Source organism: Podarcis bocagei (assembly GCF_964188305.1).
Source record: "Podarcis bocagei genome assembly, chromosome: 4".
Lineage (NCBI taxonomy): Eukaryota > Metazoa > Chordata > Lepidosauria > Squamata > Lacertidae > Podarcis > Podarcis bocagei.
Genome location: NC_138128.1, coordinates 6336432 through 6360304, shown reverse-complemented (window position 1 = coordinate 6360304; position 23873 = coordinate 6336432). Strand labels below are relative to the sequence as shown.

General features: G+C 44.4%; 1 protein-coding gene across 2 annotated transcripts in view; it reads left to right on the top strand.

Annotated features, from left to right (window-relative positions):
* LOC308584990 (cytochrome P450 2J2-like) overlaps positions 1-23873 on the top strand; it is a 34429-nt gene that overhangs the window by 1007 nt on the left and 9549 nt on the right. The window contains exons 2-4 of one of the 2 annotated variants that reach the window (XM_081190412.1): positions 14680-14842; positions 21235-21384; positions 21848-22008. In XM_081190412.1, coding sequence (XP_081046538.1) covers positions 14680-14842; positions 21235-21384; positions 21848-22008 — 474 coding nt within the window. Of the gene's footprint in view, positions 1-14679; positions 14843-16066; positions 16152-21234; positions 21385-21847; positions 22009-23873 lie in introns of those variants that run through there. The other variant, XM_081190413.1, reaches the window with a different exon arrangement.

Sequence of the window (23873 nt, the reverse complement as noted above, 5' to 3'; positions counted from 1 at the left end):
CCTGCAGCCTGGTATGACTTCCAATCATGGCGGGTTTCCAAAATAAAAGTGCAACACAGCTCCCACATAGATTCTAGGAAACTGTCCAAAGTTTTTTAACATCTCTCCAGCGGCTAATGAGATTCTGCTTCTGTCTGATGTCCACACCTTGGAGAATCTTTTATCCTCTTCCAAGCAAATCAAAGATCAAAAGCCTTAATTATATAGTATTATTATTTCCAAACAGTTTATAATTTTAGAGCCATATTATATAAACAAATACAAAACTTTCCAATCTTGCTTGTTACAGTTAATGTAAACAGTTCTTCTGGGGTTGGTTTGTTTTTTGGGCCAAATAATATAATAAAGCAAAGTACATTAATAAGAGAGGCTCTCCCCCCCCCCTTTTCATTCCATTCCAACATACCAACTTAGATGTTAGTCCTTCTTTCACTCAGTATTTTTTGGCACTTCAGTGGCTGGGTATTAACCAGCAGAGTAATTCCTCCCTCCTCGCTCAAAGCATGTCCAAAACTTAAATCCAATTTTTCATCTTAAGAAATGGAACTTGATTCGCTCACAGAGACAGCGTCCAAGAGAGCCAGACTCTCTCAGGGGCTTTCCATCCAGTGCCCCCAGCCCCTCCTTCCTTCTGAATTTGGGGCTGGTTTGTTGGGCATCTGCGGATGAGACTGTGTCTTCCTGTACCCCCATGAAGATTTTGGGAGACTGGTTACTCCCATCTCAGCCTCTAATTACCCCATGAGAACCGGAGCAATGGAATTTTCAGCCATTTTCCATGGCGCCTCAAGCGGAAATCCGATGGTTTAGAAGTTTCCAATGTCTTGGACAGTGGAATGGACTCCCTAGGAAGGTGATGGACTCTCCTTCCTTTGGGGCTTTTAAGAAGAGGGTGGGTGGGTTGTCACCAGAACTGTGGAATTACCCAGCTGCATTGATCTGAGGTTTGGAACGAGGAAAGATTTTATTCGGTGTGGGCAGTGGATGGTGGAGAGGGGAGTGTCTGGTTTCTTGTTTACTTTGAGTTTCTTTATTAATGATTCAGCAACTCTCTCCAAACGCAAAATTTTAAAGATACAAAATGAGGTTGGATTGCAGTATGGAATAAAACGTGTGATTAAAAGAACAGTTAGCTGCGTGTGGTTTAAAAAGATGAGGGGAGAGCTCTAATGCTGGAATGGATTATTTTGGGAAATTAGAGTGTATACTTTCCCTGCCCTCCTTAAAAACAACAGAGAAGAGAGACAGCTTAAGTGGACTTTGGCCAAAATGCAGTTGTAAAGATGAAAGGAATTTGGGGTCATGGATAAGGGAGGCATGGAGACTTTGATGGTGATTAATTTAAATGAAAGTACTCCAAGATCCCCTGCAGTGGTAGCTGGATCCCTCTTTGTTGGGCTGTGGAAATTTTCTAGATGTTGAATGAGTAGTGAGAAAGAGTGGACTGTTGGAGTATGAGATTGTCCAGAAACACTGAGCAAGATGAGAGCACGATGGGAGGAAGCTAATAATTTTTTTTGAGAATTCTCCAGGATTATAGCCCCACCCCAGCTATGCTGACAGACAACAGCAGTAGGAGGAATTTCAAGAACTGGACAGCAGACAAAGGCCAAGGACTTTGTAATTGGATGTATTCAGACTGACGCAAGCAGAGAAAGGGAAAATAATTTAGAGCACCTCATTTGAATTACTATGGAAAGTCAGATAAGGTATTAACACAAATAGTAATCGCTGAAAATGCAGCTGTTATCTTAATGATTATACCAACCGAATGTAATTAGATGTTAATAAGAAATATGAACCACAGCAATAAAATAACTGGACAAAAACATTGGTCAAAAAACCACTTTGATTAAATTGTATACATTTGGAATTAACTGGAATTATTTTAATATTAATGGAATCTGTATAATTGGCAAAACTGTGGTAATATTGGGAAAATATTGGACACACACACAGAGTGGTACCTCGTGGTACACACAGATAGATAGATAGATAATACTTTATTCGGCTATAAGCCCACCAGGTAAAACCAATCACTAAATAAAATAGCATTTTTCATTCTAAAATATCAACTAAAATATTTCAACGCATAATCTCCTTCACATTACATACAGTCTCTAGGTGTACCATATTGTGGCCTTGAATATAAAGATGGTGAATAGAGTTTACTAGATTTTAATAGTCATGTAGCATTCCATGAAGTCTTTTATATGAAAGAACAGAATTCAGGAATCTTGCAACCTGTAATGTTCTATAAGAGTCAATGTCCTGGAGTAGATAGGCTAGATGTAATTCAGGTGGTTTGGCAACAGTTTCCAAAATGATTGAACTCAGAATCCTTGATCGGGGAACAATATATAAAGGACAATTAAACAAGATATGATGAAGGGATTCTATTGATTTGTTGTCACATGCGCATAAAACAGAGGTTTTACCGTTAGAAAATCTATTGTTCAGCACATTTGAGGGAAACACATTAAATCTGGCTCTAACAAAAGCGAATCTATGCGACGCAACCGATAAGGTAGACAGATATCGAGGTATCGGGGACATTGGGGAACATGTACCACCACCTGTAGTAAGATTTTGTTGCAAGTCAACCTCCTCCAATCTTTGTTTGATGACATGGTACACACACACCTCATGGTACACACACACAGGTAATCCGTTCCGGAAGCCTGTTTGAAAACCGAGGTGCAGCTTCCCATTGGTTGCAAGAGCTTCTTGCACTCAGCGGAAGCCATGTCACACATCCACCAGGTTCCGAAAAACATTCGAAAACAGAAACATTTACTTACAGGTCTTCAGCATTTGAGAACCGAAACGTACAACAACAGAGGTGTTCAGGAACCGAGGTACCACTGTATATATATTTCATGCTACCCCAAATCTCTGCCAAGCGGTAGCATAGCAAGATTCCAGGGAGTTCCGTGTGCTTACCCAGGGTTGAGTTTCCATTGGAAAACCGAGGCACAGCGGCGACTAGTGTCTTTAAGAAATATGGTTTATTTTACACATATTTACACCTAAAGCCTTCAGTGGGGGGAGTGCAGAACAATACACTGCAAGAGTATAGCTGTGCTTCTCTCGTAGCTTGGGTTGAAAGCAGCAGTAAGTCATGGCCCCTGGTCTCTGGTGCAGCCTCCACCAGCCAATTCTGCATGGAGTTCCACCCATTTCCTCCTCCTTGTTCCCTGAACACATTGCAAAATGAAATATCTTCTGTCTGCTCGCCCCCCCCCCCTTCTCCCATACCCTCCAACATTGATGAAAATAGAGACATCCCATTCCATGATGATTATTTTACTATTTATACCCCACACATCTTAGTGGGACACAGGGACACACACAGACAAACATTAAACATTTAAAAAACTTCCCTATGCAGGATTGCTTTCAGACCACTTGGGGGTTGGATAACACATTTTTTACACATTTCTTCCATATTACTATAAACTTCCTCCCATTTTTAGTACTTATTATAACATTCTCCCATCACAACGTTTCATTAAAACTTACAAACGTAATCTGATTATCACTTAATTTTTGCAAATATTCAATAAATTTTCCCCAATCTTCTGTAAATCTTTGATCTTGTCGATTTTGGATCCTTCCTGTCATTCTGTCCAGTTCTGCATAGTCCATCATTTTTGTTCTCCACTCTTCTATCGTAGGTAGCTCCTCCTGTTTCCATTTCTGGGCCATCAGTATTCTTGCTGCTGTCACTGCATATAGAAATAACTTCTTTTCTTTCTTATTTATCTCATTACCTGTAATGCCTAATAAAAATGCTTCTGGTTTCTTAACAAATGTATATTTCAACATTTTCTTCAATTCATTATAAACCATTTCCCAAAATCCTTTTAAAATACATTTTATTGGATTATGATCTGAAAGTACCTTAGGTTGAATTTCAATCTTTATAATTCTTGTAGTAAGCTCAATTCTTGACATTCATTGATTTGCCTCTGACTCATAAGTGAATTGTTTTTCTAATGGGTGTTTCAGTCTCCAAATGTCTATTAAATTGCAGTTCTCTACCATTGAAAAGAATGTCTTTGGTAATTTTCCTTCTTTAGATTTACCTGTTGCTCTTAATCTGTCCATCTCCATTGGCACAACTGCATTCATATCACCCATTATTATAATCTTTTGATCCAGATATTCAAATAGTTTTTCCTCTAAATCTTTTTAAAAATCCATTTTTTTTCCATTTGGTGCATATACTCCGACAATTACAGTGGTGCCACGCAAGACGAACGCCTCGCAAGACGGAAAACCCGCTAGACGAAAGGGTTTTCCGTTATGGAGGCGCTTCGCAAAACGAATTTCCCTATGGGCTTCCTTCGCAAGACGAAAGCCCATAGGCAAATCTCCGGGACAGCGGGGAAGCGCAGCGCGTCTTCCCCACTGTCCTCGGACCTCCTCCGAAGGCTGGCGGTGGGGCGGAGAGACCTCCTCCCGCCGCCAGCCTTCGGAAGGCTGGCGGCGGGAGGAGGTCTCTCCGCCCCACCGCCAGGCTTCGGAAGGATGCTCCGAAGGCTGGCAGCGGGAGGAGGTCTCTCCACCCCACCGCCAGGCTTCGGAAGGCTGCTCCGAAGGCTGGCGGCAAGAGGAGGTCTCTCCGCCCCACCGCCAGCCTTCGGAAGGCTCCTCCAAAGCCTGGCGGTGGGGCGGAGAGACCTTCTCCCCGCGCCAGCCTTCGGATGGCTGTCCTGAAGACTTGCGGTGGGAGGAGGGTTTTCCTTCCCACCGCCAACATTCAGAATGCTGTTCTGAATGTTGGCGGTGGGGAGGAAAAACCCTCCTCCCACCGCAAGCCCCGGGAACAGAGGAGAAGCACTGCGCCCCTTCCCCTCTGTTCCCGTACCTGTCCTGAAGGCTTGCGGTGGGGAGAAAATCCCTTCTCCGCACCGCCAGCCTGGCAAGCGGTTTCCATAGGAACGCATTAATTGATTTTCAATGCATTCCTATGGGAAACCGTGCTTCGCAAGACGAAAAACTCGCAAGAAGAAAAAACTTGCAGAACGAATTAATTTTGTCTTGCGAGGCACCACTGTATTATTTTTTCACCTTGCCACTTAACTTGTACTGCCACAATTCTACCCTCCTCATCTTTAAAGATTTGTTGTGCTTCTAATTTGTTTTTAATATATAATACCACTCCTCTCTTTTTGATTTTATCTGATGAAATAAATTCATTTCCTAGTTTTTTATTTATTAAAACTTTTCTATGTTTTCTCATCACATGTGTCTCTTGTAAACAGATAATGTCTAAGTTTTGTTTTTTCAAATATTGTTGAATTTTATTTCTCTTTTTTTCTCATTCATCTCATTCACATTCCAGGTCCATAATTTCAACGCCATATTAATTTCTGATTAATTTATAATAATAGTCTTTAAATCTTATTTCTCCTCTTCTTCCTCCCTTTCTTCTCCCTCCTCCTCAGATTCTTGTGGGCCTCCTCCTCCAGCTCCTGCCTCTGCTAGTACTGCCTCTTCATCTTCTCCTCCCAGTTCTTAATATCTTCTCAGGAATTTGTCCATTTCATCAAATCTTGTTAGCCTCTGTCTTTTTCCTTTGTAGGCAAATAATACTACTTCTGGGAATTCCCATCTGAATTCAATTTTCTTCTTCCTCAAAGCTTGCATCAGCTGTTGATATTGGTTCCGTTTTTTCAATAACCGAAGTGGAACGTCTTTAAAAATAATTATGTAATTTCCATCTATATTCATCTATATTGTCCACCAGGGGGCAATATATAATTGTAATCCAAATTCAGTTCTGCGGAGGTTGTATTTATATGGTAATCCACTAGATGGCGCTCAATAGTTATTAACAGTTCTTTAACCAAGGAAATAAAAATTGAAGGTAAACATCCAAATCAATTAATATTTTCACTTCTTCTCGCCACTTGGATGGCCAAATCCAATATTATGTTTATGATTCCAAACCACTCAGCCAACAAACACACCAGTTTCTGTTTTAAAATCCTTTAAATCCTTTAAATCAAAAAAAAACAGGAACCCAAGGAGAACAAACAAAGATTCTTCCAAACAAGAAATCGGAACAAAAACAGGGAACCACCAAAAAAAATAAAGTACAACCCGGCCAAGTTCCAGGAGGGAAGAATAGATAGGGAGGAAAAAGCACAAATCCAATCTGCCCATATATCCAAAAATCAGTTAAAATGGCGTTTCTTTTCTTCCTCTTAAACAAAGAGAGTGGTGGGGGGCAGGTTTTCACCCACCATTAAAGCTTTAGCGGCAAGTCCAATTAAATGTCCCAAATATATCAAAGTTCACTCTCACAGCGAAACACATAAAAAGTAGGTCTTATCTTCTTATTAGACGGTGCTACAAAAATAAGGATAGGAAAAAACAACTAAAAATAGGAGCTTCCCAGTTCATTGCACAGTTCTTTTAAAATCGAAAGTAAAATAGTCCGCTCTCAAGATCCTTTCTCGACATCTTAAACCTCCACAACACAAAAAGAAGGAAATTATTTCTTCTATCTCCTCAGTCTTCTTCCCCCCTGTTATGTACTGAGTTGAATAGGATCCAAACTGCAGCAGTCTGATTGGTCCTAGAACAATAGGATCCAAATTGCAGCAGTCTGATTGGTCCTAGAACAATAGGATTCAGAATGCAGCAGTCTGATTGGTCCAAGAACAATGCAGCAGTATGATTGGTTGGCAGGAACCACCCAATCATGCTCCAGATATAAGTGAATCCACAACCTGATTGGCTTACAGTAGAATTCCAGAATTAACCAATCATGTGCAGCCCATTGTGTAAATAATGTATATAGAGCAGATACTTTGAGGCGACTTGCATTCATTCCTCCTCACCACTATGAGCTGAATAAAGAGCATGAACTCACTTTGCGACTCTGAGTATATTTCACTGGCGACGAAGGTGGGATCCCGCTGAGCTGACTGCCACACACAGCACCGCAGCACCGCCACCTGCCGCACCGCTGCCTCGCACCGTGTATCCAGGCTTCAGCTCCGGGACACAAGGAACTCAGAATGGCAACCGACAGCAGCTTCTCGCCGTTCAACCCAGCATCTGGAGACTGGGAAGCGTACGCCTCCCGTTTCACCTTCCTTCTAGAAGCCAAAGGGGTCACCGATGAAGAAGACGCCAAGAAGAGGGCGATATTCTTCAGCATCTGCGGAGAGGAGACATTTGAAATCGCCCGGGCTCTCCTTGCACCTGAAGACGTCGCTACTGTTCCATACAAAACAATAATGGAACAGCTGAAGGGGCACTTTTCGCCGCAGCCCTCAGTGGTGGCTCGTCGAAATGCCTTCTACGCAAAGCGGCAAGCCCCTGGGGAAACCATAACTGGGTTTGTGACCTCTCTCCGCCAAGCTGCCCGGTTCTGCAACTTCTCAGAGCTGGAGAACATGCTTCGTGACCGCCTCGTCGGTGGCCTGAAGGATGAGAAGCTGCAACGACGCCTCTACGCCAAGAAGGACCTAACGTTCCAGGTCGCTCTGGAGGAGGCCCTGGCAACGGAAGCTGCCGAGAGGTCGACGCAAGAGGCACGGCCGAGCCTGCCACCCCAACCGAGGGTCCACCATGGAGACCTCACCGACGACTCAGGATCTGACAGGGAGGAGGTGCACTGAATACAGCAGCGCACTCAAGCAGCCCACATACCACAGCTGCCTCGACGAGAAGGAGGGAACTGCGCAAGCTGCGGGGAAAGTCACAAGAGGAGGACCTGCCGTTTCCGCAACGCAGAGTGCCGGCAGTGCAGAAAATTGGGACACATCGCCCGGGTGTGTCGAGCTCGGCCCACCCGACGCAAGGCATCAGATGACCAATCCAAGAGCCCCAGGTCCCGGGGCCCAACACACCAAGGCAACTCTACGGAGCTCACGGACTTCCAGGTATACCAGTTGCCCCACCCCAACGTAGAGAAAATTTATGTAGAGGTACAGATAGAGGGGGCCCCATGCCGCATGGAGCTTGACACGGGTTCAACTCTATCCATAATCTTGGCAAGGACCTTAAGGAAACTGTGTCCTACTGGGGGTCCCAAACTCAGGCCGGCCCCATTCACCCTCTGGGACTTCCAGAAACGTAAGGTCCCCACAATGGGGGTGGGGACCTTCAGGGTGCAATACCGAGGGCGGACGCGGCAACTGGACTTGCTCGTGGTCAAGGGCCCCTACATTAGCTTACTGGGATAGGCATGGTTTGGACCACTGGGGCTAGCCATCACCGGGGTGAACCACACTACCTTACAAGTGGACGTGGACGCCATCTGCAAGGAATTTCCAGGGGTTTTCGATGGGAAATTGGGACAGTATACGCCCCCCCCATTGCTCTACAGCTTGACCCCGCAGTACGACCGGTCAGGCTCAAGGCCCGCCGGGTCCCGTTCGCCCTGAAACCCCGTATAGACGAGGAATTGGACCGGCTCGTGGAGCAAGGAGTGCTGGAGCCGGTACCTAATGCCCCCTGGGAAACCCCAATCGTCACACCCATCAAGCCTAATGGTTCGGTCCGCATCTGCGCAGACTACAAATGTACCATAAACAAGGCCCTCACGGCCCATGCATACCCAGTGCCAGTGGTCAGCCATGTCCTTGCCACCCTGGCTGGGTCGAAATTTTTTGGCAAGCTGGACTTGGCCCAAGCATATCAACAGCTGCCAGTAGATGAGGCCACAGCAGAGACACAGACGATTGTGACGCACAGAGGAGCGTTCAGGGTAAAGCGGCTGCAATTCGGCGTCAGTGTGGCACCAGGCATATTCCAGAATCTAATGGACTCGCTCCTTAAAGGGATTCCTGGCGTCACCCCCATCTTCGATGATGTGTTGATTGCCGGGCCCACACCAGAGGAGTTTGAGGACCGCCTCCGCACCGTTCTGCACCGTTTCCAGACGGCGGGTCTCAAGGTGAAGCGGGAAAAATGTCTACTAGGAGTGCCTCAGGTGGACTTTCTGGGATTTATGGTGGACGCAGAAGGGGTCCACCCGACTGGGGACAAGGTACGGGCCATCTGTGATGCCCCAGCGCCCAAGAGCAAGACTGAACTTCAGGCCTTCTTGGGACTATTGAACTTTTACCATTCCTTCCTTCCCCACAAGGCGGCAGTAGCAGAGCCCCTGGACTCCTGGACAAGCGGGCCCCTTGGGTGTGGGGCCAGCGCCAAGAGGCTGCATTCCAGGCAGTCAAGGACTTGCTTGTCTCAAACTCGGTCTTGGCACACTTCGACGAGAGGCTGCCGGTGGTGCTAGCATGCGACGCCTCGCCCTATGGCATTGGCGCTGTCCTGGGACACCAACTCCCGGATGGAAGAGAGGTACCGGTGGCATACTTTTCCCAGACACTCAACGCAACCGAGCGGAACTACTCGCAAATAGACAAGGAGGGTCTGGCAATCGTGAAGGGAGTAAAAAAATTCCATGATTTCTTGTACGGGCGGCCCTTCACCGTGGTGACTGACCACAAGCCGTTGCTTGGCTTGTTTGCCCCCGAAAAGCAGACCCCCCAAGTGCTGTCTCCTCGCGTCCTCAGGTGGTCAATTTTCCTTGCCAGCTACCAGTATGCACTGATTCACCACCCGGGGAAGGCAATGGGCCATGCGAACGCCCTCAGCAGGCTACCACTACCGGAAACAGGCCCCGACCCAGCACTTGCACAAGAGGTTATGAGCCTGGAGCTGCTTCCCGACCGCCCCATTCAGGCACAAGAAGTTGCACACCATTCCAAGAAAGATAGGGTCATCTCCCGGGTCCTGGACTGGGTGTGGAGGGGATGGCCCAGCAGCAGCCCTGGGCCAGAATTCGCTGGCTACACAACCCGCAAACATGAACTGTCGGCCCACAAGGGGTGCCTGCTATGGGGAAGCAGGGTCGTTGTTCCCCAGCCCCTCCGCAAAAGGGTCCTCATAGCCCTACACGAGACACACCCAGGGGTAGTAAGAATGAAGGCCCTTGCCAGGAGTTATGTGTGGTGGCCAGGGATCGACGGAGAGATAGAGGCCTGGGTCAAACACTGCCAGGCCTGCCAAGAATCCCGCCCAGATCCCCCAAGGGCCCCAGTCCAGTCCTGGGAGTCCGCCCGAGCACCATGGTCACGCCTGCATGTGGACTTCGCTGGCCCCTTTCAGGGGAAAACATTCTTCATAGTGGTGGACTCCTACACCAAATGGCTGGAAGTCGCACTGGTACCGTCCACTTCCACGTCCGCAGCCATCCGGGTACTACGCAGGCTGTTTGCAACCCACAGGCTCCCTGACACTCTCGTCTCAGACAACGGGACTGCATTTACGTCAGGAGAATTCCAAACCTTCACAGCGCAGAACGCCATCCGCCATATCCATTCGGCGCCATTCCACCCTGCCACCAATGGCCAAGCAGAACCATGGTGCGGACCACCAAGGACACCCTTCGCCGCATGACGCAAGGGGATTGGGAGTACCGCCTTGCCACATTCCTCCTAGCACAGCACAGCACCCCCAGCTCAACGACTGGCCGGAGCCCCGCTGAACTACTAATGGGTCGGCGCCTTGCAATCAGATTGGACCGCCTTCACCCCGATAGAGCTCAGGATGAGGTAGTGGGGGGGAAGGCAGGAACCCCCGGACCTTCGAGGCCCAGGACCCAGTGTACGCAAAGAATTTTGGGACAGGCCCAGCATGGGTACCCGCCACAGTCACCAGGGTCACTGGCCCCGTGTCGTACGAGCTGCTAACGGATGGGGGGCAATGCTGGCGCCGCCACTGCGACCAGATACGGCGACGATTCCCAGGAGAAAACCAGGAGGAGGAAAGGTCAGAGGAGTCCCAAGGGAACAGAGGGGCAGTGAGGCCCATAGACCAGGAGGGGCCAGCAGGAGAGGCAGAATCAGTAAATACAGAGAGGACCCGCAAGGCCGAAAGGACACCGGAACCAGAACCACGACTGAGCGAGCCGGTTGCGCCAGACCAAACAGGCCCATCACAGCCAGCATCCTTGGAACACGAGCCAGAACCTGAACCCCGGACCAGGGAACACCCCAGGGCGCAACGCACACGTAGGCTGCCGGCATACCTCGAGGACTATGAATGCGACCTCCCGGGCAGGACTGGAACTTAGAGGGGAGGGGTGTTATGTACTGAGTTGAATAGGATCCGAACTGCAGCAGTCTGATTGGTCCTAGAACAATAGGATCCAAATTGCAGCAGTCTGATTGGTCCTAGAACAATAGGATTCAGAATGCAGCAGTCTGATTGGTCCAAGAACAATGCAGCAGTATGATTGGTTGGCAGGAACCACCCAATCATGCTCCAGATATAAGTGAATCCACAACCTGATTGGCTTACAGTAGAATTCCAGAATTAACCAATCATGTGCAGCCCATTGTGTAAATAATGTATATAAAGCAGATACTTTGAGGGGACTTGCATTCATTCCTCCTCACCACTATGAGCTGAATAAAGAGCATGAAATCACTTTGCGACTCTGAGTATATTTCACCCCCACTGTCTTGTTCTTCAAGTAAATCCATTTAAAATATCTAAGATTAAAAGCAAAAAAACGAGATAGTTCCACTTGCCAAACAGCCTCCCTTTGTTTTTTACTTACAGTTATGCTCCGCACTGATAATAGTCCCTGTGTGCGCTTCGAATTTCAGACAAAGTTGACCTCCTGTTTACCCTTTGTCTGTGTCGAATTAGGTCCAAAACAACAAGATTTAGTCATTTCCAAAATTCCCCAATCGATTCCTTTTAATTTGGAAAGCCGATTGCTCCAGTGGGCAGGCTCGGGGCTTTGCTCCTAGAAGCTGGCAATGGCGTCCCACTACTAGCCCTTCTACCCCGCCGCTCTCGTCTCCTCTTAAAAGAGGGTACCTGGTGGCCTGGGGGAACGCTTAGCCACAGCGCTGGGATCCCGACCCCCTGAATATCCTTTCAGCGGAGTTTTGGGGGGCTAAGGCGCCCTTTTAGCACCCCCTTTTTTCTTCTAGGAGCTGGCCTCCCTCTCCCGAGGGTAAGTCCGCTTGCTTCCACCTTGCGATCAGACTGGAAGTCCCCCTATGCAGGATTGCTTTCAGACCACTTGGGGGTTGGATAACTCCATACCCTCCAACATTTCTCCAATGAAAATAGGGACATCCTAAGGAAAACCAGACGCGGGTGGCTCTGTGGTCTAAAGTACCACTGAGCCTAGCGCTTGCCGATCAGAAGGTTGGCAGTTTAAATCCCCGCAACGGGGTGAGCTCCCGTTGCTCAGTCCCTGCTCCTGCCAACCTAGCAGTTCAAAAGCACATCAAAGTGCAAGTAGATAAATAGGTACTGCTGTGGCGGGAAGATAAATGGCGTTTCCGTGTGCTGCTCTGGTTCACCAGAAGCGGCTTAGTCAGGCTGGCCATATGACCCGGAAGCTGTAACTCTTCTTCTTCTTCTTCAGCTCCCTCGGCCAATAAAGCGAGATGACTGCTGCAACCCCAGAGTCGGCCACGACTGGACCTAATGGTCGGGGTCCCTTTACCTTTTAAGGAAAAGCAGGACATTCTGGGATCAAATCAGAAACCAAGATGACCCTGGAAAATTGGGACACTTGGAGGGTCTGTTCTCCAGACCCTTTTCTCAAAAAGGGCAGATTTACTCCATGTGTTGTCATATTTCCTGTAACCTCCTGCCCTGGAAATGGTTGCCATTGATGTGTTAATGACTTGCTTCCAGCACCTTTTCACATTCTTAGCAGCTTCTATTGCAGTTGAGGCCCTGGTCTGGCATCTTCTCTTCTACTAATTTCTACTCCTTTATTAATTTTGAACAATTACTAACTCTAGAAGTTATGAGAGCCCTTGCACCCACAAAGTCTGTTACCCCAGATTTGTAACAATATTATTATTGTGTGTGTTGCTTATAGCTACTGGACGAAGGAGGCATCTCTCTGAACCAATCAAAACAGGAAGCTGAGCTAATAAAACAGTTTATTACAATAAGCTCTGGAACAGGCTTCCTTAACCTAGGCCCTTTAGATGTTTTGAGACTACAATTCCCATCATCCCTGACCACTGGTCCTGCTAGCTAGGGATCATGGGAGTTGTAGGCCAAAAACATCTGGAGGGCCTAGGTTGAGGAAGCCTGCTCTGGAACTTGTGTTCCTTCTTCTCTAGTGTATGTTGCAACATGACCTAGAACACTGTGTAGCACTCCCCTTCTGACTGATTAATGGGCACCAAATTCTCTTGGCAGTGAAGCAGAAGCTCATAAACTTATTTTAGTAAAGCCAAGGGGAGCTACAGCTCACGTGTAGACAAGAGACAAACAGAACAGGGACTTTTCTATTGCCTCCTCCAGAAGAATTCACTCTTTGTCAATCCATACTTTATTTTATTGTTTATTGAATACATTTATAAGTCATTTTTTTCTAGAGGAAACTCTTAAAAAAAATACAAAATTACTACATCATCAGATATGAATGTATTAACTTTTAAAACATCTGAAATTGCTAATAATTTCTAACCCAAACATGCATTTGGGGGAGCATATCTTAATTTCTTACCCATATATTTGTATGGTGGCAATTTTCTTGCTGTGACCCACTGTGGGTCAGAAACCTGCATCAGTGCTCTAGCCCAGCCTATGCCTGTTCCTCTTCAGACGTTTTCCTTTTCCCACGTCAGCATTTTCAGAAGTTAAGGGTCAAATTTAAATGTGCATACATTAAGAAATGAAGTAGCGTATTCAAATGCAATGGCCAGGAGTGCAGTCTTGACTTTCTTTCGGTGCAATAAGTGGTCCCTGGGCTCAGTTCTGGTATCCCCAAAGGTACCATTTAGCTCCAAGTTATCAGACCAGATCCATTAGAGAGAGGCAGATTATAAAATCAAAGAACTGTAGAGTTGGACGGGATCCCAAGGGTCATCTATTTCAACCCTCTGCAGGAATCTCAACTAGATCATCCATGACAGATGACCATCCAACTTCTGCTTAAAAACCTCCAGGGAAGGAGAGTCCACAACCTCCCAAGGGAGACCGTTCCACTGTCAAAGGAGCTCATACTGCCCCCCTAAATCAATAAAAATCAATAAAAAATACATAGCTAACTGAGGTTCTGCCTCCCCTAACAAAAGGCCTGCCCCCCCTAACAAAAATCCTGGCTACACCCATGGAGGAAGGATGAAGCTCATGTTTGTCGGAAATCAAGCCTTTATCAGGAGAAACTGGCAACTCTCCCAAGCACCCAGCTTGGTCTCCTGTTGACCTCCCTGTCTGCTTTCCCGGCAAGATCCAGGCAGAGGTCGCGATAGGCGATCCTTCTCAGCGTGAGAAGAACACACCACTCTTTCCTGCCCCCCCCCAGGCAGGGGAAAGAGATAGACAGAAACGTATTTACATGCCTTTATTTCTGTCTTTTCAGCGTTACAGAAAACACGACTGCTCTCTTCAAACTCCAACAACCGAGAGACAAACTCCTCCTGTACTTCCTGTACAGCTCATATTACACTCTGAGCTAATTCCGGTGCCCTCTGCACTGTGAATTGACTGTCCCTCTGTTTCCCACGGAACAGTCCCAACATTCCCATTATGTTTTGCTTTCAAGCTAGCAGTAGCTCGCGGCTGCATTGCTTCAATATCGTAACAATGTTTTAGGTTCAAATTAGTATCTTCTTTCTTTGACTATAACAATCTTCTCCTCTCTTTTGACCCAAATGGTAGATGGCAAAGCAATATGGAAACATTTACACCCTTTGGGTAGGGCATCTGCCCTTTGTAGTGCTGTCTGGATTCCGAGCAGTGGAAGAAGCACTCGTTGACCACTCTGAATATTTTGAAGACCGACCACGTACTCCTTTCCTTATGACTGTAGGAAAAGGAAAGGGTAAGTAGTGAAATGTGAGAATTTCCACTGGTATTTTCCCCAGGGAAAACATTTAAAGGGCTGTCTGGAAAAACAGAACAACAGAGCTTCTCTATTAATGTTGCACTCAATAGGAAATGGGTTGTAGACAACACTAGTTCTATTCAAAGTAGACCCACTGAAATTAATTGGCATGACCAATGTAGGTTTATTAATTTCAGTGGGTCTACTCTAACATTGTTGAATACAACCCAGTGCCTCTAGCAAGTGCTCTCTGGAAGTAGCAATTGTAGTGCACTGTGGTAAGAGTCAGCTGCAGGCAGAAGTTTGTTGCCTGTTGCCATTTTAATGCATTTACTGGCCTGGATCTCAGTGCTGGATGAAGAACTTGAATTCCTCGTTCTTTCTACCCAAGACTTTGATGCCTACATCAGACTGGTGCATTGCCAAGGCACAGGTTACAAGGTGTAGCAGGTATATAAGAGGTAAAGACACCTGGCTAAGTGCTAGCTAAGATGTTGATCTAACATCCCACACAGCTTTTATTGCAGTAAGTGAGCAGAGTTCCTAGGTTGGGGAGCAAGCCAGCACTCCTTTGAGCATGTTGGACTTGCAAGGTTAGTTCATACATGGCATCTCTGTGCCCTTGGAGATGGAGCCAGTGTTGGTGCCAGTTTGGCACCCAATTCACTCTCAGTCCCTTTGCCAGGATGAGGGAACTGCCCAACTGGCTTTTGCTGTGTCCAGAATATGTTGCAGAATACACACCTTCAATAAAACACCAGTCTGGTGGCGCCAGTAGAAAAATAACTTATTGACATCACACACCAGTGAAATTATATCCTTAAAAACAGTGTGGAAAACTTAGCTGAAATGGGTTTTTGACTGAAGTTTACTGCTGGTGTTTAACATTCTATGAAAGCTCAAGTGATACCTTCAAGTTCAGTGTTCATTGCAGAAATTTGTTGCTTAGTGTCAGGGGACTGCCATCGAAAGCGGGGAGGGAGGCAGAAATGTACAGGGAGCCTCCGACTTTGCTGAGTAGTAACACCTCGCCTCCGGCGAAACGGAGGAGGAAAGGAGGGGGGAAGTGAGGCAAAGGCTCACAGAGGTTACTGCGAGCCCTGGCACCACTGTCAGGCAGGCTGATAGGGAAACAGACATGCAGCTTCCATCGCCTAGTTTTCGCAAGGGAGTCAAACGTAAGGAAAGGAGGAAGCTGGGGGTGTCGAGGTTCTTAAGCTGGGGAGGGGACAGGAAGAACCCACTCTTGGAATCTGCTAGTGACTGAGGCAGACATGAACTTTGGGCTTCTGCACTTTATATAAAGGTAAAGGGACCCCTGACCATTAGGTCCAGTCATGGCCGACTCTGGGGTTGCGGTGCTCATCTCGCTTTATTGGCTGAGGGAGCCAGCATACAGCTTCCGGGTCATGTGGCCAGCATGACTAAGCCACTTCTGGTGAACCAGAGCAGCGCACGGAAACGCCGTTTACCTTCCTGCCGGAGCGGTACCTATTTATCTACTTGCACTTTGACGTGCTTTTGAACTGCTAGGTTGGCAGGAGCAGGGACCAAGTAATGAGAGCTCACCCCGTCACGGGGATTCGAACCACCGACCTTCTGATCAGCAAGTCCTAGGCTCTGTTGTTTAACCCACAGCGCCACCCGTGTCACCAGCGCCACTGTATATAGTTTGCACCTAATAAAACCTGTAAAAAGGCAGGTCAGAGTCCTGGCTGTTTACTTGTGAGCAACCATATGCATCCCTGACACTTAGCTCTTCCTGCAGGTGGGCGGCTGTTGTGCCCTCTCTCACTCCCTGGGCAGTGAGGATGGAGTGCACATGGCCAGGCGGCTGTTGGGGGAATTCTCACTGGCCTCCTTGAGCAGCTGGCTCAAGTTCCCACCAGCTGCTGCACTTCAAATTGGCCAGTTAGTGGGCTCTTTTGGGGTGATGTGCCTTGCTGGCTGGAATGGCATTGGCTGTGGCCTCACTTCTAGCGAGGCAGAAAAGCTGGCAGCGCCATCCTGCCTCAGCACAGTCAGACAAGGAGCAAAACTCTCCCCTCCTCCCTTGTCATTAACCTTTCTTATTATTCAGGTCATTTTGGGGTTTTAAAATATTTTCTGCTTTTCAGGTTGCTGCTTTAACAACGTTCTATTCCCTTCATTCACTGTTTAACCTTATTTTGCTTCCCGTATATCTCCTGACCTTACTACGGTTGCAAATGGTTGCAAATGCCATATTAAGGGCTGGGAAGGAATTTCCCTGTAAACAAATTGGCTGGTGTAGAGGTTCTGCCTTCCCCATAGCAACAGTTAAGGTATTGGGTGGAATCCTGGTCTTCAAGTGTGGGGTGCATCACCCAATAGTGATCCTGCACCATTTTCAGCGTACCCTGTTAAAGTGGTCTTGGTGGATGTCTCTGTCCTGAAGCCAAGCATGGGGGAGATAAGTCATAGGGCTTCCAGCGGTGGCCTTAGGATGATCAACGTCTTGGAGAGGCATGGATCACAGATTACATCTGTAATCAAAAAAGTTATGGGCATTTTTAATCCAGATTGTTGTTTGTCTGAGTTATTAATCATATATTACATGTCGACATTGACCCAGAAGTGGGTGGCACTCTGGCTGGGCCCACAATTACCAGTGTATCAGATGCCAGTTTTCCCTACAAAAGTCAAATTTTGAAGTGCTTTCCAGAGATCTCGCTTTTCGCTGACACATTAGTGCAGGAACTTCTGAGACAATCAGATTTCTATTTGATTATCACATCCAACTCCTTTGATAGCCATGCTAGGAATAATAGGTGAATCAAATCAAATTTATCTCATTGGGAGATGCTGACATATTTGCTGGTAAATGTTTGCTTAGAAAAGGCTGGATGTTGGCTTCAGCAAAAGGAACCCGAAGCCTTTGGAGCGCAGCGCGAGTTCCTGCTGTGCTCCAAAGGCTTCAGGCGGCTATCCCTGAAGCGTGGAGAGAGAGAGGGGGGTCGGCACTCACCATCTTGCTCTCCATCTGTTCCATAGGATGCACACACATTTCCCCTTCATTTTTGGAGGGGGGGAAGTGCGTCCTACAGAGCGAAAAATACTGTACTTGCAAGTTCAGTCTTTGTTGCAGAAATTACCAGCATATTAGGTACTAGTTTTCCCCACAAGAGTCAAAATTGATAGAGACATCCAGAGATCTCACTTTTTGCTGGTACTGCAAAGTGGAGGAACTTCTGAAACAATCAGACTAGCACACAAATTGAGACAGCTAAAACTTGGGGGTGAACCAATGATGAACCTCTAAATGATGAAAGGCAACGGAAAGTGACATTCTGGTGGGAATTGTGTAAAGTAAGCAATGCTGGCCTATATTGTAGAGATACTCATGCATTAAATTGAGACGGAGTCAGAATCAACTAGTAATTCTTTGCATTACAGAGACTAAGCAGATCTTACATGCAAAGGCATGAACTTCAGTTCTGGGCTAGGAACTTAATTTTTAACACTAATTTCTGAGAGCAATAATTTGTCACTGGTTTTTCTTTTTTTTAAATAAATTTTATTTTCAATGCAAATTACAACAAAAATTACAAACATTGAATCCAAAATGAAACTATACAAACAAGAAAGAAAAACAGAACACAAAAGGAAAAAAGGGAAAAAAGAAAAAAGCACACATCTACAAATAAAACCATATCTTCATTCTAATCTAGTCATTACATACATATACACATATTGACTTCCTTCCTTTGTTCTAAGACCTCAAAAGTTTTACTTTTTCTAAATTGCTGTGTCTAATGTAGATTACTTCTATCTTTATACTTTTTACACATTTTTTCTTTTTCTTTAACCCTTCAAAGCATCATTCATTACATGCCAATATACTTACTCCAGAACAATGTTTTTTTATATACTCTTTAGCACATCCCCATTATTTTAATAATTTCTGGTCTGATTGTCCCCTTATAAATGCTGTGAGTCTTGTCAGATTTATATATTCACAAAATTTAATTTGCCATTCTTTCATTGATGGAATTTTTCTCCCTTTCCAATTTTTTGCTATAAGCATCCTGGCAGCTGTTGTTACATAAAGGAAGACTTTCCTTTGATTGTCAGGAATATCATTTGTGATTATACCTAAAAGGAATGCCTCCAGTTTTTTACTAAAAGATATTTTAGATTTCTTCATATGTTTCATTCCAAAATTGTTTAATAGGTCGGCATTCCCACCACATGTGAAACATTGTTCCTATTTCTTTCTTGCATCTCCAACAGGTATTTGATTTTAATTTGTAAATTTTAGCCAATTTTACCGGAGTTAAGTAGCATTAGTACACCATTTTCATCAAATTTTCTCTGATTGTGTAACATGCCGTAAATTTAATATCACATTTCCATAATTTCTCCCATTGGTCCAGCCGAATTGCGTAACCTATATCACATGCCCATTTAGTCATAACTTTTTTTACTTCATCCTTTAACTCCCATTCTAATAATAAATTATACATTTTTGATATACTCTTTTTCGAGTTTTTGTAATTTTGATTCTTCTTTTTCAAATCCTATTGCTTTATCCTGGTTAAATATTTGAGCAATTTGATGATATTGTAACCACGTGGTGCAGTATTGGGTCACCTCTTCGTATGGTCTTAATTTTAATTGGCCCTGTTCCTCCTTTAGGAGCTGCTGGTATGTCGCCAATCTTCCTATCGTATTTTTCTTTTTAACGGATATTACTTCTAACAGTGAAACCCACCATGGGGTTTTCGGTTCTAACAACATTCTATGTCTCACCCAGACCTTATATAACAAATTTCTAATTACATGACCTTAGAAAGTCTTTAAGCACCGCCACTTTGTTGTAAATTAGATAGGCATGCCAACCGTATCTGTTGTTCCATCCGTCCAAGTCTAAAATGTCATTATTATCTAATGTAATCCAGTCTCTGATCCAACTAAAGCCTGCCGCATCGTAGTATATTCTCAGGTCTGGGAGTCCAAAGCCACCCCGTTCTTTTATGTCAGTTAATAATTTATGTTTGATCCGTGGATTTTTGCCTTGCCTTATAAATTTTGTTAGATCCGTTTTCCATTTTTTAAAACAATCATCTTTACCTATTATGGGGATCATTTGAAAAAGAAACAGGAATTTTGGTAAGATATTCATTTTAATAGCCGAAATTCTACCCCAGAGTGTTAAGTTCAATCTTGTCCAAATTTCCATTTCTCTTTTTATTTCTTCCCATTTTTTTATATAATTATCTTTAAACAAATTTATATTTTTCATTGTTATTTGAATTCCTAAATATTTCACATTTTTACAAATTTGTAATCCAAATTTTTCTACCAGTTCCTTTTTCTCTTGGTCTCCCATGTTTTTTACCATTAGTTTCGTTTTTTCTTTATTCAAAGCAAAGCCTGAAACCTTTCCGAAGTTTTCCATTTTTTCTAGAGCCTTTGCTATGCTTTCCTTTGGGCTTTCCACCATTAACACTAAATCATCAGCAAATGCCCTTATTTTATATGTTTTCTCCCCTAAGGATATTCCATTTATTTCTTGGTCTAGTCTGATTTCTTGATTTAGTATTTCCAAAACCAAAATGAATAATAATGGTGAGAGCGGGCACCCTTGTCTGCTGCCCTTCTGTATTTTAAAATAATCAGTCATGTCATTATTATTATTATATTTGCTTCTTGTTGTTCATAGATTGCTTTTAAGCGTCTTGTAATTTGGTCTCCCATGTCCATCTGGTCTAATATTATTTTTAGCAATTTCCATGAAACTTTATCAAACGCCTTTTCTGCATCCACAAATACAAAGGCTACCTTCTTATTTGGTTTCATGTCTAAATACTCGATCATATCAATCACTGTTCTTATATTATCACTCATTTTCCTGCCCGGCAAAAACCCTGCCTGCTCTTTGTTTATACAATCCTGCAAAACTGTTTTTAATCTTGTTGCCAATATTTGTGCATAAATCTTGTAGTCATTATTAAGTAATGATATTGGTCTATAATTGGTTATGAACTCCTTATTTTGTCCTTGTTTTGGGATTACTACTATATGAGCCTGCTTCCAGGTATTGGGAATCTTCCCGTCTTCTAGTATTCTATTTAAAAGTATCTTCATAGGTGATAATGGTGATTCCATCCGGGCCTGGGGATTTTCCCAATTTCATCTTAATTATTGCTTGATGTAGCTCTGTCATGGTTATTGGAGAGTTTAGGTCTTGAAGCTTTTCTTTCTTAATTTTAGGTATGTCCTTTCCATATAAATACTCTTTTATTTCATCCTCTGTCTCAGTTCCTGCTTTATATAGCTCATTACAATATTTTATAAAGCACTTTTTAACTTCCTCGGGATTATCTAAAGTTCTCCCTTCTTCCACTATTGTCACTGGTTTTTCATAGGCATTATATTATCAAATGGTCACACCTGGAGGCAACAGAGACGGTTTGGTATTGTTACTATGCGGAAGCTAGGACTGGGGAGGAAAGGCATGGAGCACCAAATAGAAGAGGAAGCCCATCAGCTCGTGGAAGTCTTTGCACGTTCGAAGGGTATGTGATGATAGGTGACGTGCTGGGTTGGCATATGTCTGAAGAAACCTTTGTGTATAACCTCTGTACATTTTGTAAAGGAATGTGATATGTTTTGTTTGATTCCTAATGAGCCTTAAATGGAATGCTATCATTATATATCTTTAAGTGCCAAGAAAAAATGTTCCTCTTCAAACAGGTGTTTGGCTGATTAATATTCTACAGCCTTTTAAATGTGCTTATGGAATGTTTTGTTATTTTGTTTTAATTATTTACCTGGGTTTTTATCTTGTATTTTTACTCTGTGAAACACCCTAGAATCTTGTGATGAAGGGTGGTATATAAACCAACCAATCAATTAATTAATTGATGTTAATAAACAAATTGCTGGAGATCCCTGCAGTTTCTCTTGTCCACCATAAAATACCATTCTCCGTATGAACAGGAGTGGCTGAACTCACATTAGTATAACTTTATTTTGCAGGTCAACCACTTGACCCCTCCATGGCCATCACTAATTCAGCCTCCAACGTGATATGTGCTGTGGCTTTTGGGCACCTGTTTGCTCTTGAAGATAAAAGGTTCCAGAAGCTGATAGAAGCCATGAATTTTCTCCTAAAATATCTGTGTAGCTTTGCTCATTTTGTGAGTTGTCATTTTCATTCCTACTGAGCCTGACAGGTCTCCCAAGTGCCTTAAATCCCTCAATCAGTATTCTGGAATCCATTACGATAGAAGTTAGAGCGTTGGAAAACTGAGTTCAGGTTTAAATCTAATCTGAGATAAGGGCTATTTACGATCTCATAGCATAAATAATTTCTCAAGATTATTATAAAAATTGAAAGAAAGAACAAGGAGACTATGTCCAACCACAAGGGACTCTTTGGAGAAAAAAATGGATAAAAATGGAACAATAACCTTTCAGAACAAGTTGTCTAGAGCCCACCTTAAGTGAACAAAATAATCTTCTCAAGAAGAGAATTCTGCAATTTTATTGTCATTATGGAAAAATAAATGTGTCTATTCTTTGCTCACTGTATATCAAGGCTTATAGGACTTGACTGATGAGCATATGTCTTGGCAGCCATATTTTGGACCAATTTAAGATCCCGGGCTATCTTCAAGTTTTAAGAAAGACAAATATTATTGGGGGCAGGGACCTACTATGGCACATTGACTTGCCAAACATCCAAATGAGCACTGAGCATACACAGACCACAGACCAGGACATGTTGGTGATATAATTTGGAAATGCAAGGACAGCATGGCTGGCTGGCTAGATCTATAAACTCCACATGGCTACATTTTGCTGAGGGTGTGAAGGCTGTCTGCCTGGAATATGCAATGGCAGTATTTGAACCTTTGTGCCGTAAACATTCATACCTCTCTAAATTTCCGGCCACGTGACCTGGAAGCTGTACACTGGCTCCCTTGGCCAATAAAGCCGCAACCCCAGAGTTGGCCATGACTGGACCTAATGGTCAGGGGTCCCTTTACCTTTACCTAAATTTTGGGAACATCACTAGTAAGTTTCAGGAGAGCCATAAATGCCTGTGTTTAAATAGTGCTACCATAACTGTTGAAGAGTTCAACTCTAAACCCAACAGAGGTGCATTGATTTTCCCAAGGGGGAGGGGCAAATCAATCTCCCAATTTGTATTGCAAGCAGGGGAGCTGCAACTTAGCAGTGTCAGTCATTATGGCGCCTAGGGTGTGGCTCCTTTGCTGGATTTTTAAAAAATGAAACAGAGGTCTGCAACTCAAGCATTCCCTGCACTGCTAAGGAAAGCAGCCCCCTTCTGTATGACCTCAGCTAAACCCTTTTGACCTGAGGAGGATGGGTGGACCTGACAATTTCAGTTTCTCTTAGTTTCTCATTTTTCCTGTCTTAAAATTGGTTCTCCACATTTCTACATCAATTTCTGATATGTTTTTTTTAAAAAATTATCATGAAATTTCATCAGCATTTTGGTGCTAATTTCTCCTAATGCACACATTTGTATGCAATTTTGCAAAGTTGCAAATTGCAGGTTTGAATGTTATTAGAGCATCTTAAGCATCTGCAGTCCCACTATATGCTCTGACATACAGAGCAAGGACATGTTCTATGAAGAACTAGAGCAGGCTGTCAGGAGAGGGAGCTTGCTATTGCTGCAAAGGGTGAGGTTCACATTTGTGAACTACAAATTTGTGCCTTATGAGAAGATGTTTCCTGCAAGGATCAGATGATGTGTCAATGAACTACTCGCTAAAGCTATATCAAACATTCAACTCACTGCTGACAGTGAAAAATGTATGAAGGCATGAAGACAGCCTTTGGACCAACAGCCAGGAAAACTCCACCACTGAAAACCTTGTCTGGAGACACAGCAGCAAGCAGATGAAGTGATGGGCAGATCATTATCATGAATTGTGCTATGGGAAAACATGGTCTCAAACACATTGACAGTATCCAGTCTTTGCCTCTCTTTGAAGTGCTGAATGTCCCTCTCTCCCTTGACAAGCTGAAT